The sequence below is a fragment of the Haemaphysalis longicornis genome, unplaced genomic scaffold, assembly GCF_048455015.1.
Source record: "Haemaphysalis longicornis isolate Haplotype H1 unplaced genomic scaffold, Haemaphysalis longicornis Haplotype H1 scaffold_4, whole genome shotgun sequence".
Lineage (NCBI taxonomy): Eukaryota > Metazoa > Arthropoda > Arachnida > Ixodida > Ixodidae > Haemaphysalis > Haemaphysalis longicornis.
The window spans coordinates 62,003,292-62,017,652 of NW_027526361.1; the positions used below are offsets into that span (position 1 = coordinate 62,003,292).

General features: G+C 45.3%; 1 protein-coding gene across 1 annotated transcript in view; it reads right to left on the reverse strand.

Moving 5' to 3' along the window:
* LOC144179769 (beta-mannosidase-like) overlaps nt 1-14,361 on the reverse strand; it is a 77,856-nt gene that overhangs the window by 29,109 nt on the left and 34,386 nt on the right. The window contains exons 10-12 of the mRNA XM_077708208.1: nt 11,497-11,675; nt 7,247-7,423; nt 1,957-2,054 (exon numbers count right to left, since the gene is read on the reverse strand). Coding sequence (XP_077564334.1) covers nt 1,957-2,054; nt 7,247-7,423; nt 11,497-11,675 — 454 coding nt within the window. The remainder of the gene's footprint in view (nt 1-1,956; nt 2,055-7,246; nt 7,424-11,496; nt 11,676-14,361) is intronic.

Genomic DNA, 14,361 nt, shown 5'->3' on the forward strand with positions numbered 1-14,361 from the left:
CAGCTATACCAGGCGTACTGCGCGCAGAACCAACAGCTGTACGCACTGGTGCTTCTACGTTTACGTGTGCGTTCGTAACTGCAATGTTTACTCCGCTATTCTTACTACTATAGAAAGAAGTAACATTCACTTAAGCGCAAATACCTCGTTCTGCAAGCTTATAAGCCCTGCCTAACTTGCGTTTGCTTTTTCCGGCATCAGCCAACCACACAGCTGTCGGCAAAACAACATAAATTCTAGGGTGGGAAATGAGCTAGTGGATCACATGGCCATTCTCTTTTTGGGGCGCAGCCCTCTGTCGCCCTTTCGTGGGCTTAGCCGCGTCGCAGTCGTCGTGACCGCGCGAACGATGGCTGGACCGACGAGTGAAAGAAAAAGCGAACGATGAAAGAAAGCAAACGAGGAGAGTGTCGCGAAAATGGGAGGGGAGGCGGTTCGCCGTCGCGGCACGAGCCAGCACTCTCCGAAAGTTTGCGGTGGGGGGAGGGGAGGGGGCAGTGTGCTGTGCCCGCACGAGGCGCTCGACGGCGCGACGCTTGACGAAAACGTGAGGGTGGCGTGCGCGTGACTCTGATGTGCGTTCGCTTAAGATTCAGTTCACGATCCCTTCCTCAGAGCCACTTCTCGCCGGCGACGCTAATCACCGCTGTCTTCGAGAGAAGCCACGAGTGATTGCTGCCTCAGCGCAGTGCTGCTGCGCCCAAATATCGCTTACGAAGTATCGTAATCGCCAAGCAATTTTTTTCTAGTTATATAGCTTATTTGGGTGAAGTTCGCGTTAGAAGTGATGTCAGTGTTATTCTAACGAGGCAATCTTTGGAATGAACCACGCTTCAATTTTCTTTTGATGGCAACTTGTGCTTCTATTTTATTGCGAAGCTCCCGCTTTACATGGCTTGCTCACTTCAATATACGGATTTTATGGTACATGTTAAGCAAACCTTCTGTCTGTGTTTTATGCTTTTACTCACGCCGAAATTCTATAACCCTAGTGTGGCACGAGAAATGCGTGATGTTTTTAGGTGAAACCCCATTCGTTGCCTTTTCAACCAGTATTTATTCTTTCGGAACTACCTGGACACAAGTCGATCGGTACCGTTGCCATCTCTCATGGCAACACCGGCGGGAAACGTGTTTTGTATTCGTATTCAGCATTGCGGCCAATATTAAATTAGTCTGATGATATAGGCTTATCACCGTGTTTGGCAATATACCCGCGGTAGCCCTTTTTATTAACTTAAAACTGAAAAAGCGGGGCCTCATTACAGTGTCCGCCACATCAGAAAATCTACATCTGAAAATCAACGCTACCGCCACACGAATGAGGACAAGGCCGCTGCATCGAACCGTCAGAGTTGTGCGTGGGTCGGCACAACCAAATGCTGCGACTGCTCGCTTACTCTGTTTTTTTTTTTTTAAAGCTGTTGTGCTGCGCACGTTTCGAGGAATAAGTCGACACGACACTGATTATTTGCTTTCGCGGTACATGAGCCACGTTTACAAAGAGTGCCTGAGGGGGGTGCATGCGGAGACTCTCACTGTAAATAAAACCATGCTGCTAAAACAGAACAAAAAGAACATTTCATTATTAATTACGAGACAGCTTGCGTTACCTCCCCCCCCCCCCTCCCTTTATATGTCCTTGGTGCGCATAGCTGAAATGAAAGAGGGTTCGTTTATTGGACAGAACAGAATCGTATCCGCACGGTGGAACAACAATAAGGCAGGAAATTATATTAGTGCAACTGACTAGCTTGCTTTTTTTTTTACAGCTGCCCGCGCTACAAAAAAAGTATCACATGTCATCCATAATTAGCGCATCAACCGCCTTTCATCTTGCCAACAATGACGTATTTTCTTAACGCGGCTTGGATTTTTCTTTTATTTCAGTCGTAATGAAGTGTTTGGTTGAAAGAGGAAAAAGAAGATGGAATGGCCACCCCTGGCTTCCCATACCTGCGAGAGCAGAATGAACGTTTTGAGCGCCGATTCCGTGCCATCCTTCTTGGGCAGATTGACGACGGCCGACATGTATGTTTCCAATCTGGAGTTAGCTGGAGTATAAAAACAGAAATAAAGATACTTTTATGGCAGGCAGGCAGGCAGGCGCAAAGACGTTTGTGACCAACCTCAAACACTTATCCTCCTTCCCGTTTTAAATTATTCCTAACTATAAATGCTATTGCACACATTGTGGCAACATCGCCACCTGCTCCCTGTTATGATGGTACGGACGAAAACAGCCACCGTATGGATTCATAATACTAACAGCGTAGTTTGGTTGAAGTTAAGACGGAAATTTTGATAAAACGGAATATGTTAAAGCTATGCACCGATCCAGATATTTTAAGCGATTAAATACTTCAGCAGTAGCCTGGGATCATTAAAATATACAATGAACTGGTTCAATATGGTTGGTGAATGTACTCAAAATTTTCTACGCCATGAAAAAAGTGCATTGAGAAAAAAAATTCGAAGTACAATCTTACTTCTCCAGTGAGGCTGAAACCAGAACGATGGTAAAAAACCGTTCCTTCTTACTTCCATAAAATAACTTGGTCACAAGAAAACTATCTTTTTGTTTGAATTCTTTGTGGCCAAGAGACCTTTGACATGGCCTACAAAAAATTGACGATACTGGTGGCGTTGAAACTGTTTACAAAACAATGCTGACGAATGTGTTGCGTCACGTAACCTAGTAATAAACATTTAGTTATTATTAACTAAGGCTTAATTCTTATCAGCATATATCTAATAATGATTTCCTACTAAAATTCAAAGAAATCAGTCAAAGGTTCGTAAGCTCAGCCAAAAGCGCTACTGGAGCGCTACACAGGCCGGCAGTGTAGCATACTTTCAGAGATATTATCAACGTCATATTATCATAAGACCATTTCTCTCTGCTGTGCAATGGAGGTCCCTTCCATAGACTTCCATCCGCTCCTATTCTGCGCTCTCCAAATATATTATTTGCTTCCAAACTTTCTGATTACATCTTCCCATCGAGTTATCCCCCCCCCCTACTTATATAGCTCCATCTCTCGCAAGATATTGTCTTTCGCTGATGGTCCTGCAATCATCAGATCTCCACATCACATGTATGCAAGGCCACTACTTTCTTTTATTATCAGCTATGATGGTTCCAGCATATTCTGTTCCGTAGGACAAGATGCTCCTCTCCTATAACCCTAAGAGTCAACACTATCATCCCTATTTCGATAGCATTGGACTGAACCTGGTTTTCCCTCGAAGTGTTCAGTAAAGCGCCAAGTTTCAACCACACATATAATTAACGGCACTGCGCGTTGGCTGTATACCTATCTTTTTAGTGACGGACGTAGGCTTATTTAAATGCTTTGAAAATGCCCTCACGCCAAACAAATTGTACACCTGATCTCGTTCTCAAGGTTGGAATTGGTACTGGCAATTTACCTTAAGTAGTTTTTTATTTGTAAACTTTATCTAGTATTTCCTTACCTGGGCTGTAATATTTTCGGATTCTTTATACTTATCCTTAGTACTATGACTGAGATGTCCGAGTACGGTTTTTGACTGAAGTATGTTGCGTGGATTCTTCTGAATAACTAAAAAGTATATATTTAAACAAATCATGTTGTATTGAAATAATACGGCTTCCCGTAAAGCAGCCGACAATTTTTATGCAGCGCTTTTATGGCAGACTTGTACGTAATCCGCTACATTGTTCACCATTGCGTTAATGAAACAGTTGTGCTTTTTGCGAAGAACTGTAATTCTAAACGGCCTACCCTCATTTTTATGTATAGTGGATGTATGGGTAAACGAACTGTGAATCGGCTCTCTATACGTCAAATGCTTCGCGTAGGCTTACGCCACACACTGCGAGCAAAGATAAAACAACTTGTCAATAAGTGTAGAAATTTTCACCGAGAACCCGGCAGTCACCCTTTCCAGGTAAAATTCGCCGCTCGTACGGAATGCTAAAATTACGTGAAAGGAGCCGTGAAACCGAGCAAGACACCTAGCAAGCCGGAATTGAATACAGTGCGGGCAGCTTGAATTATACCTTTTTTTCCCCCATCCCTTGAACGAGTATATCCTGGGTGTAGTTTGGGGAAGAGGCCTGCGGAAAGTGTTTTTTTTTTTCTTCTTGACATCAGGTGACCTTCCAAACCAATCTAACAGCAGATCGGCATATCCGGCCTTGGACAATCCACCGCGTGGGTGTGCGTGCATGTGCCATCTGCGAGTACGTGCTCGGGGGAGTACGCTCTTCTGGATAAAACACGGCCCTTCAGGCCCATAGATAGCAGCGGTATTTATGCCATTTTTTGCCATTTTGCCATTGCTGGTTTAATTTGAGGCAAACCCCACAAGCAGTGATGCGTCATTTATTCGCCTCTCCGGCGAATAAATGACGCCGGAGAGGCGAATCCATCCTTTCATCCTCATAGGATGAGGATGATTATGGGGCTTTCTGGTGCGTGAACACCTCATAGGACTTTCCCGTAGAATCCGGCACGTGCGCTGACGCTTGAGAGTCGCCGTGAAGCGGCTGTGAAACCCGCTTCGAAATGATTGGGTCTTGCCTGGGTTCGATTTACAGCCATGACGAGAACGTATTACATATCAGGACACTTAACTGTGTACATGCAAAAGGCCGTCCAATTAAAAGCATCCTCGCAACGCGAGAACGCACGATAATTAAAAGATGGGTAATATTTAATGCTTAGTGCATTTTACGCCTATAAAATTGATTTCACTTCTATGAATAAATGAGTGAATTGGCTAATTTCACAGCATTAGTTTACACCAATCGAAGGGCGGAAGAGTTTTCCTTAACTAGTAAGAAAGGAAGAACCTCTTCTTAGTAGCAAAACTTTCCGTTCCCTGTTTGTCCCGATTCGAAGAGTTAGTGTGACTATTTGATTTCATCTTTTTCCGCGTTTTGATGTGCTTGCCTGGGTTTAGTATACGGGGTGTTTCAATGGCCCCGAGCACGAAGGAACACTGCAAGAACTGTATACTGTCTTTCTTTTCCACTTTCACGAGCGCACGAAAAGCTCGGCTCAGATGTTGCCTAATATCCTGGAGTGGCGGCAGTGCCCACTTCTTCCGGCAGCCTGGCTGATGGTATATCTTCTTATCAGTGCCTCATTCATCGCGGTGAAGTGCTGTTTTGGTAGTGCCTGACTCTGCCACAGCTTCGAGTGCGAATAATGGCATTACCTTATTGGGCGGGAAAAACAAACAGATTTAAGCAAAAATAAAGTAACAAAAGTGAAAGTAAGGGAGGGTGCATGATGTTCGCACTCTCCCCGTCGTCGCCATTCCCCTCCGAGTGCACATAAGAACAATGAAGCTCTCGGCAGAGCATCGGAGCCCCGCCCATCGAAAAGCTCGCCTGTCGCCGCCAATGGCAAAGTGCTGTGCAAACAGCGTCCGACGACAGAGGCGCCTTGACACCCAACACTTTGAGTGCTATCGAACAGAAGACGACGGCGGTGGCAGAGCCGAGAAAGGGGAGAGAAAAAGGCGGACGCAGCTTCTTTTACGAGTTTCGCCCCTTGGAAGATTTCAGACGGCGGAACTTTCAAAACAAGCGCTGGTCAACACGGTATGAGTCGTCCCGTCTATTTGATGCAACTGCCCGGTTAAGTGAGTGGAATCTGTAGTTGAAGAGAGTCGACAGGCGCTTGTGCTCACAAAATGACGATCGAGTCAATGACCGTCTGGATGCTTATCTGTTGCTTCCCTACAATATAAAAATTGGGCTAATTAGGTGTAATCGCTTCTCTCTCTTGCTGAAACGAGGCATTGGCACGTTTCTCCTCAAGGTTTAGAAAAGTTCCTGCGCTTCAGAATGGAAGGGAATGCAGACATGCTCTCGGAGGGTAACTGCTTGGGTGTATAATTTATTTTCTCGAGTGCAATGTGCAGCTCAAAACTCCTCGTCGGAGCAACGATCCTTTCAGTCCACTTAAGTACAAGTGCGCCTAAAAGTGCCTCAAAATGTGCCTCGTGACGTGCTAAACCACCGTCCCGACGAAGGCTCAGAGTAAAATTAACTGCACGTGAAATTAAACAGAGCTTGTCTCTGCTGTTTCCATGCAAGATTTAGAAACGGCGCAAGCGACGCTTTAAATTGCTCATATACGCATTATGCATGTTTAGTCGACAGAGGCGTCTTCGACTACAATCAATATTCAGCATCTGATAACTTGGAACACGTCCCCCATTTTTTAAGGTAGTGCGCTGTTTCACAACCACTTAGGACACTGGAGCAGACAATAGACAATTTTCGTAATCTATTCGTAATGCGAAATTGGCGGAAAAGTCATAAAAGCTCATGAAACTGAAATCTATGAGACCTGCGGTTTTTGATTTGTCTCATACTGAATTGCGCTAAGTATACTGACGAATAGGACGCTAACAAGACTGGGACGTCCCAGTCTTGTTAGGTGTAGTGCTGAGTAGGGAGAATTCACCCCCGACTTGAATGAACTTGGGTTCACTTGAGTGATTATGATAATGGTGATCTTGATGACGATCTGAATTTCATGATGTACGGACACAGCCTGCTCGGATCCAGGAATTTATTATACAGTAAAAGCTCGTCAATTCGAACTCGGTTAATTCTAACTTACGGCTAATTCGAACTGACGTCCATGTTCGGCAAAGCCATGTATATTTCTATGGGTTAAAATTCTCGATAATTCGAACGCGTGGGTATCCAGAACGGTTAATTCGATCTGGGATCCCCGGGTTTCCATCGCTCCTCGGAGAAGAAGTCGGCCGAGAAGTCGGCCCAAAATTGAAAGTAATCGATCAATTACTTTTCATTTTGATTGAATCAACCTTGCCATGTAAATTTGTTTTCCAGAGTAAACAACGTCATTATTTTGATATTACGGCTCGTTTATCACGTGAATGCATGTCGGCGCCTGTTTCTGGCGTATATAACTGACTGATCAATTAATTTCGTTCGCTGTTCGAGCTCCATGAACACTATTTGCGAAATCACCTTCCACAAACGTGTAGTAGCGCCTAGTTCACCATAATGAGTCCAGAGGTAGCTTCTTTGGGCTCATGCTCCGCTGTGCGCACCATGGCTCAGTGTCGATTCATTCTAGCGGCCGCCCGCTAATTCGAACTCCGCTTAATTCGAAAAATTTTACCATCCCCTTCGAGTTCTAAATAACGAGCTTTTGCTGTATTCTACAGCAACGAAACTGGCGCTGTGTATATATGGCCAATGTCATCTCACCCAGGTGCATCCTGTTCTCCAGCGCCTGCGGGAAAGGCAGCACCAGGTCGGCAGGCGCCATGGCCGTGGCGAGCGTATCCAGGGAAGGGAACGAGACGAGGCCGAAGCTGGAGCAGAACCGGGGCGTCGGCACGGACTCCAGGCTCCACGGGGGAGAGTAGTAGTCGAAGTAGTGCACTGCACGGCGGTTAAGACTGTTGGGATCGAGGGCAGAAGAAGCAGCAGCAGTAGCAGAAATAGAATGTAGAACGGGAAATGCGATGGAAGGACAAACTAAAAAGAAAGAAAACAGTAATAGGAATAATATGAACGCTTCCTTACATGCTCATTACATGGGGATTCCTTTTATTTCCTGGTTAGCTGGTTTTGAAAGAACTTGCGTGTTGATTGGTATTATTCAGTACTGGTATGATTCAGTACTGGCACGATTTATGATTATTGGTATGATTTGCTGCCAGGCATTTTAGAATGTAATTTGGTATTTTTGAGAATATAGTATGTAAATTGTTGTCCAAGCACTGACTGAACGAGCAGCCCAGGTGACCGACGCCTTCCAAGCCAACGAATTCAGAATAAAGTTTATTCTCTCTCTCTCTCTCTCTCTCTCTCTCTCTCTCTCTCTCTCTCTCTCTCTCTCTCTCTCTCTCTCTCTCTCTCTCTCTCTCTCTCTCTCTCTCTCTCTCTCTCTCTCTCCGTTTTGTGTAAAAAATTGCGTTGTTTTTTGTGATCGCAGCACCCTTGTGATCCAAGCAACGGGCGGTATGGTCCCGTCAGGCATGTTTTCTTTTATCTTGAGCCACGCCACCCAAGACAGTTTGTATTGTCTTGAAATAAACGGAAGCAGCATGCAGTGCAGTGAAGGCGAACGAAGCGCCATACGTAGGCTGATTCAGCTCAGTGATCATGTCGCTCACTGCTGCTGCTGCTGAACCCTGGTTTCCCGCATTAATACCCGAGGGTATGGTTAACTGTCGCCTCCCAACTCCGAGAAACACTTTCTGAGCATAAAAAAAATCTTACGAAGACAAAGAACGAGGCGGGCAGATAAGTCCGTGAAACGGCGCAGAGACAGGGACGATAGGAAGGAAGGGATCGTCCGTCTCCGTATCTACGCTGTTTCACCGATACATCGTGTAACCAACTAGCCTAAATTAGCCCTTCAGAAAAGGGGAATAGACGGACGCACAGCGGTAGAGGGGGAAAATAGGCTGAAATACAATAACAAGACAAACTAAACAAAGAGGAGTAAACATAGATATACGAAGAAATGGAGAAATATCAGACGAAAATTTCGGTTAAGGATTGTTACATACAAACAATAGTAGTGCACGAAAAGGAAAACGACCATCGCTGTAATGCCGTTGAACAATGTATAGCTACCCTGTAGAGAAGGAAAGTTGCGTTTAATCATCCGGTTTATTTTCCACGTTAATCTGCGCGCTAATCGGTTTTATCAGCTTAGCTCGCTTAATCCTTAATCACCCTGATCCGTGTGCTGGTTTCCCCTTGGTTGCACAAAGTTTCCGGTACGCTTAACGGGTCTCTAAACACCTAATATCCGGTGTTACGACATCGTTGCGAACTTGGGAAGTCCCTTAAGAATGGAAAGCTTCTTGGATTATTCCCATATAAAAGTCCGGCGATGCTACAAGTTCTTATAACTTTTATCCGATTTCCCTCGCTTGTGCAAGCAGAAGAGTATGTAGTATTAAAGCATATAGTAACTCTTCGCTGGACGTAAGCCACAGTGTTTTAGAAGGAGATAATCTACCACTCAATGGAGGCTTCACACGAAATAACAGCCGGTAAGCGCGGGCAGATTTGGGCAGTTTTTTCGAACAACGGCCCGTGATCCGCTATCGCATTCCAAATTAATCCACAAGCTCCAAAGAAACTTTCGTAGCGCTAATATTACAAAATGATTAAATTATCATCTTGCAGAACGACAACTAGTCATTACGAAGAACAATCCTCCAATTTGTTAGAGTTATACCTGGTGTGTCCAAAGACAGTTTTAGCTTAATTTCTCTTCCCGTTTTTCATAAAGGACATAGCAAGTAACGTAGATGAAATGGCATATATGTTTAGAGAGGACTATATTGTCTACAAAGAAATAAGGACGGTAATATAGTTTTCAACAACGCTCTCACAGATGCATCGAAGTCCCGAGTGTCATTGCTTACAGGTGAAGTCAAGAGTAGGAAAACGGACTGAATCGCAGCTAGCACAAACAAATCACCACCAAACTTTTCCATGGCATTCAATAAACGATACTGAAAAGGGCCAAGGAATAGTACCGTCGAGCCTTAGCGAATACTGATATAGGGAATTATTGGATATAGCGAACTAAATACGAAGTTTGTTTGGTCAGGCTTCATTTCAATGACACCTATTCTTTTTATAGCGAAACAGAAACCTGGAGAGCCGCGGGATATTGGCTATAACGAAGAAATATTTGGTTCCCGCGACACTCAAAACTCGACAGCTAGCATAATAAAAAACAAAATTTCAAAAAAGTGTGACAAAAGTACCATTTTTTAGTAGCTTGAAAAACTGCACAAGTAGAAAAGGCCGTTTATTACGTGGACACTGTGAAAAACTTCGTTCCGCTCGGACTGGGAAAACTACCAGGCCACATATCCTCCTTCAATTAAATAAGAACGCAGGCTTGTTTTTTCCCGAACGAACTTTGTTCTGTTGTAATTTCACGTTCTCAGGTTCCGGTCTATTTAGTTTGACATGCCACAAGGAGACAGATGAGGACTACCTCGTTTACAGTGGGTTCGAAGCCTAGAACAATGCGTTTTTTACCTACGATTGTTGCGCGAGCCAGATTGCTGATTTATTAGAGCCGGTTTTTACCTCTACGGCTACAACGAATATCGAATATAACTAACTAATTTACTGCCCCCATACTACTTCGTTAAAACGAGGTTCGACTGTACCATTATTTCTCCGAATCTGAAATGTAGCAAACACGCGTCATTGCCACGTAACAAAATATTTTTCAGCACTTTTTTTCCTCGAAATGGCTCCTTAAATAGGCTTCACCTAACACTCAGCTGCTCACTTACACGTCACTCGTTTTCTCTGTCACAGAGTATAGCACCATATGCTTGTTCTTATACGATAAGTGTTCCATAGCGTAGGTAGAGAACGCGCAGAGACGAACAATCAGATGAATTTGTAATAAGGGCAGTCTTCAAGATCACCTAACCGAACTTTTCTGCATTTCCAGGCTCCAACAATTAACCACGGTGCAAGATGCGTACGACTAAAGTTTGTGTTCTTTTTTCAAATGAAGGCTACAAAAACGGGCAGAAACAGCGTCGTAGACTATTCTCTAACGCTACAAACTTCGGACCAAAACCCAACAAACAATTACCAGCGTGCATATTTCACAAAATCCTTATTCCCCGCAAGCAGTCTGACAGGGGAATTTGCTACTTGAAGGTGGCAGCGATTGTGTGCCGACCGAGTCTTCCTTATAGTTTGTCAAAATTATGTCGATACGATACGAACTACACATTCTTTACTGAGGTAAGTTAGCACCAAGAAGCACAAGTGTGTAAATCGATTTCGTGTTGTGTGAATGTGCTTCTATTACTATTGTCTCGTCCTGTTGCAACCGATCATCCCTGTATGCCGTGTGGACATCATGCAGATTTTACTGATGCCCTTTTCCGTAGTAGCCTATGCCGAGGCTACTAGTGGGGTCAAAATAAATTAAAAAAATTGCCATCCCTTCCTAAAGAAAGCTGAGGGAAGCGCGTAAGCTTTGTAACATTAAAACCGCGCCAAAATGCGCCAAAACCTTTTCGAAAAGCGCGCCAAACCCTCTCTGAAGGTGCGTCCAATCGATGGTCAAACCTTCAAAGACCCGAATCGCAAACGAAAAACGAACCCATGCGATGATTTTTCGCGCAATAAGTAAACGCATCTACGAGCGATCGAAATGCACATTGATACGTGGTTTATGAGAAAAACCACGTTCTCCTTCTCCATGATCGATACGTGTATTGTCTCATATAGAACCGTTCCTTTTTTGCGATTTTCAAGTAACAGTTTTGACACAATGAGAGCCTGGCTACACGCACGCGCTGTGGGTCTAGAGATCTTATCAGAGCTTTTCGGTCTACCAACCGATCTATGGGGAACTGCGTTAGTTTTTTGACAGGACGCTATTGGTTCCACTTATAAAGCTATCGCTTTAAAATGCTTTCTTCAATAAGTTTGCACTGATCGAGTACCGTCGCCGTAGAGGGCGTCATTGGGATTGTCGTGGATGCCTCCGCTTAACTCGGAGAGCAGACCGTTGGAAGGAGTGGAGCCCAAGAAGGGCCGCGACAAGTCCTCCTCGTACACGACCTTCTGTAGCGTCTCGACGTACAGCTTGATGTAGTCCTCGCGGTGCTCGCTGGTGAGCAGCCTGCAGTCAAGGGCACAGGAAAAGGGGGTGAACCGTGTTGATCCTTCACATGCGGAATCGCTGTTAACAAATTAATGTTGCTTACAAATTACGGTAACCTCCGTGATTAAAAAGTCCGGCACGGCGTCATTCTGTTTCGTAACGCCATTCTCGATTTGGAACTTATCACTGACTTTTTTCTCGGCGCATTTAGATTTTCTGTCAGCAATGATCCCGCTGGAGGACTACGAAACAATAGTCACGTATTCGTTGCGCGTGTTGTTGAAACCAAGGATTGGCTCAAGGCCAATAAAGCGCTAAACTGTAATAAGCTTACTATAGGTTGTGACGTGAGCTATCACCTAAGTGCCCATTCGCACACACAATAATATTACGGAAGAGAAAACGGCGAGATAGAGAGAAAAATTATTTGAAAGACTCGAAAGTGAGAGTGGAATTCTAGTGCGGCAATCCACGTGTTGCCCTAGCCGTCTACGCCCTTGTCTCCAGGAGAGTCTGGTCCTCCAGTTGACAGCTGGGCAACAGTGTTTCTCACGGCTCAGGAAAGAAACGGGTGGAGAGGGGTGCTAGGGCTGCGTTGTGAGCGCAGTCCAGGAATGCGTGTCGCAAGGTGCTTAATGTTGTTAAAATTTGCATTCGGGCAGCGTAGTGTGGGGGGAGCAATCAGGAGTTGTTTGCTCGAACGAGCAACAATGGCCACGAAGCATACCTCAGCCCTTAAGCTGCACCTGAAGTGAAATTTCGGTACTTGCACAGCTAGCGTGCTTTAGGGCCAAACGAATCCCAAATTATGGCAGCCACAACTGCGTTTGAGCGCAACGTAGCGCGAAGTATTACCGCTTTGCTACTAGAATGACGCTAGGAATCATGGATCGGGTCCGAGGACAACCGCAGTTTGTCGCACAAGCTACACTAGGTCCAAAGCGGATTGTTAGAGAAGTGTTTCTTCAATTGGCGGTTCACGGCGGCCTTGCGGGAGTACGCGTGGCCTCTGGGGCCGCTCGCACATGCTCGCGGACGCCTGCAGGCTGCTCCATAACGGGTCCTGTTCTTGCGGCGTTTGGATGGCTTTGTTCGAGTATGGTGTCCCGCATTCATTCCTGCATGACAGCAATAGCCTCACGCGTCTTGTGAGCGCAACGGCCTTGGGTTTTGCGCTTCCTAAAATCGGCCCATGTGAGCAGCTTCTTCCGGCCAAGCAGTTTCGGCGAGAATAAAGCTCCTCGTGAGAGGTGTGGGACAGATTTGAGTTGAAAAACTTAATTCACTGCGGAAGACTATGTTTCTGGGCAAACTGTGGGACACACTACAGAGACTCTCCGGGATTCGCGCTTTAAAGTGTTCCACAACTGAATTCCCTTCACCGCCGTCGCCTCTACACTATCCTTCGGTTGTAACAGTATACACGTCATAACAGTGCAGAGACTTCGGTCGTAACAGTAGCAGTAGATTAGCCAGACAACAAGAAAGAAGCGGCAGAAAAAATAGTATGGGAAAGCTTCGATCGTTGAACACCAAAAATGAGTTAGCAAAGGCATGACGTCACTTGTTGGTTTGTAACAGCTAAGAGTAATAAAGTGGCATTATGCCGCTGTAACGCCGCTATAATTCCATCATTGCAACAGGTGACCTTTCGCGGTGGCTAAATGGTAACACAAGGCTACTGAGCTTGCGGTAGCGGATTTGAACTCCCGCCGGGGCGGGAGATGTTTTTAGATGGTCGCAAAAAACGAAAATGCCCGTGTGCACTAGATTTCTGCTCGCGTTAAGTAATTACAGATGCTAGAAGTCAAACCGTAGCTTCCATGCCAAAACTGCACGTCGAATAGCTTGAAACAACACGGACAGGGATGGAAAGATAACGAAACGCAAGTTCGCAATATTTCCTTTCAGAAAGATGTGCTTATTTGAAAAGTTACAGGCGTCATTGTCACGCTTCCCATGCGCTTCAGCCATACGTCGTATTCAGGTCGTTTGCGTCGACATTTAGTTGAGCCCAAAAAAGGGGGAAACCCTTTCTAGGAAACGTGTTTCCATGCCAGTGTTAGCCTGTCAGATTGCTCGACGTCTCTCTTTATAGGCCTCGGCAAATATGTCTGTGCCTGCGACAGGCTTTGATCTCACTTTAGTAAATTGAAAATTAAGAAGCGAAACTTGCAATTCGAAATGTCGCGATGGAACGGATCCAAAATCTTTTCGCGTCATCTGACGCTGTGAGCACGCGCCAACGTTTAAAATTGGCGGGTTCCATTTACACAGCCCAGCGGCAGTACCATTCCTTGAATTCGTCCGTGCTGGGAGCGCCGTCTGCTGCAGAGCCCAAATTACACTGTTGTCATGATCGGCACTTACGCACCAAGCCTATTATTATAGTTCCGGGGTAATCGAAAACGGAATTGTTCAAGGTTGGTTTTATGTTTTATTACTTTCGGACGTCGCCAGCACCGTTAGTCGAAATCAGTTACCCGTTAGAAAGAACGGGCACAAACGCTTATCGTTTCAGCTTTATGCGCCGAGAATCTTTCTCACAAAAGCAAGACTCAAATTATTTTTCGCGCGCTCGCAGTGCAATGCTCCCCGCGCTTAAAAGCGCTCCAATGCGGGTTCCCTTTTCGAAATAACCGAAGCCGCTTCTAACGAGGTACGGGGGAATCTTGCGAAAAAGACGAACCGCCGAAAAGCGCGT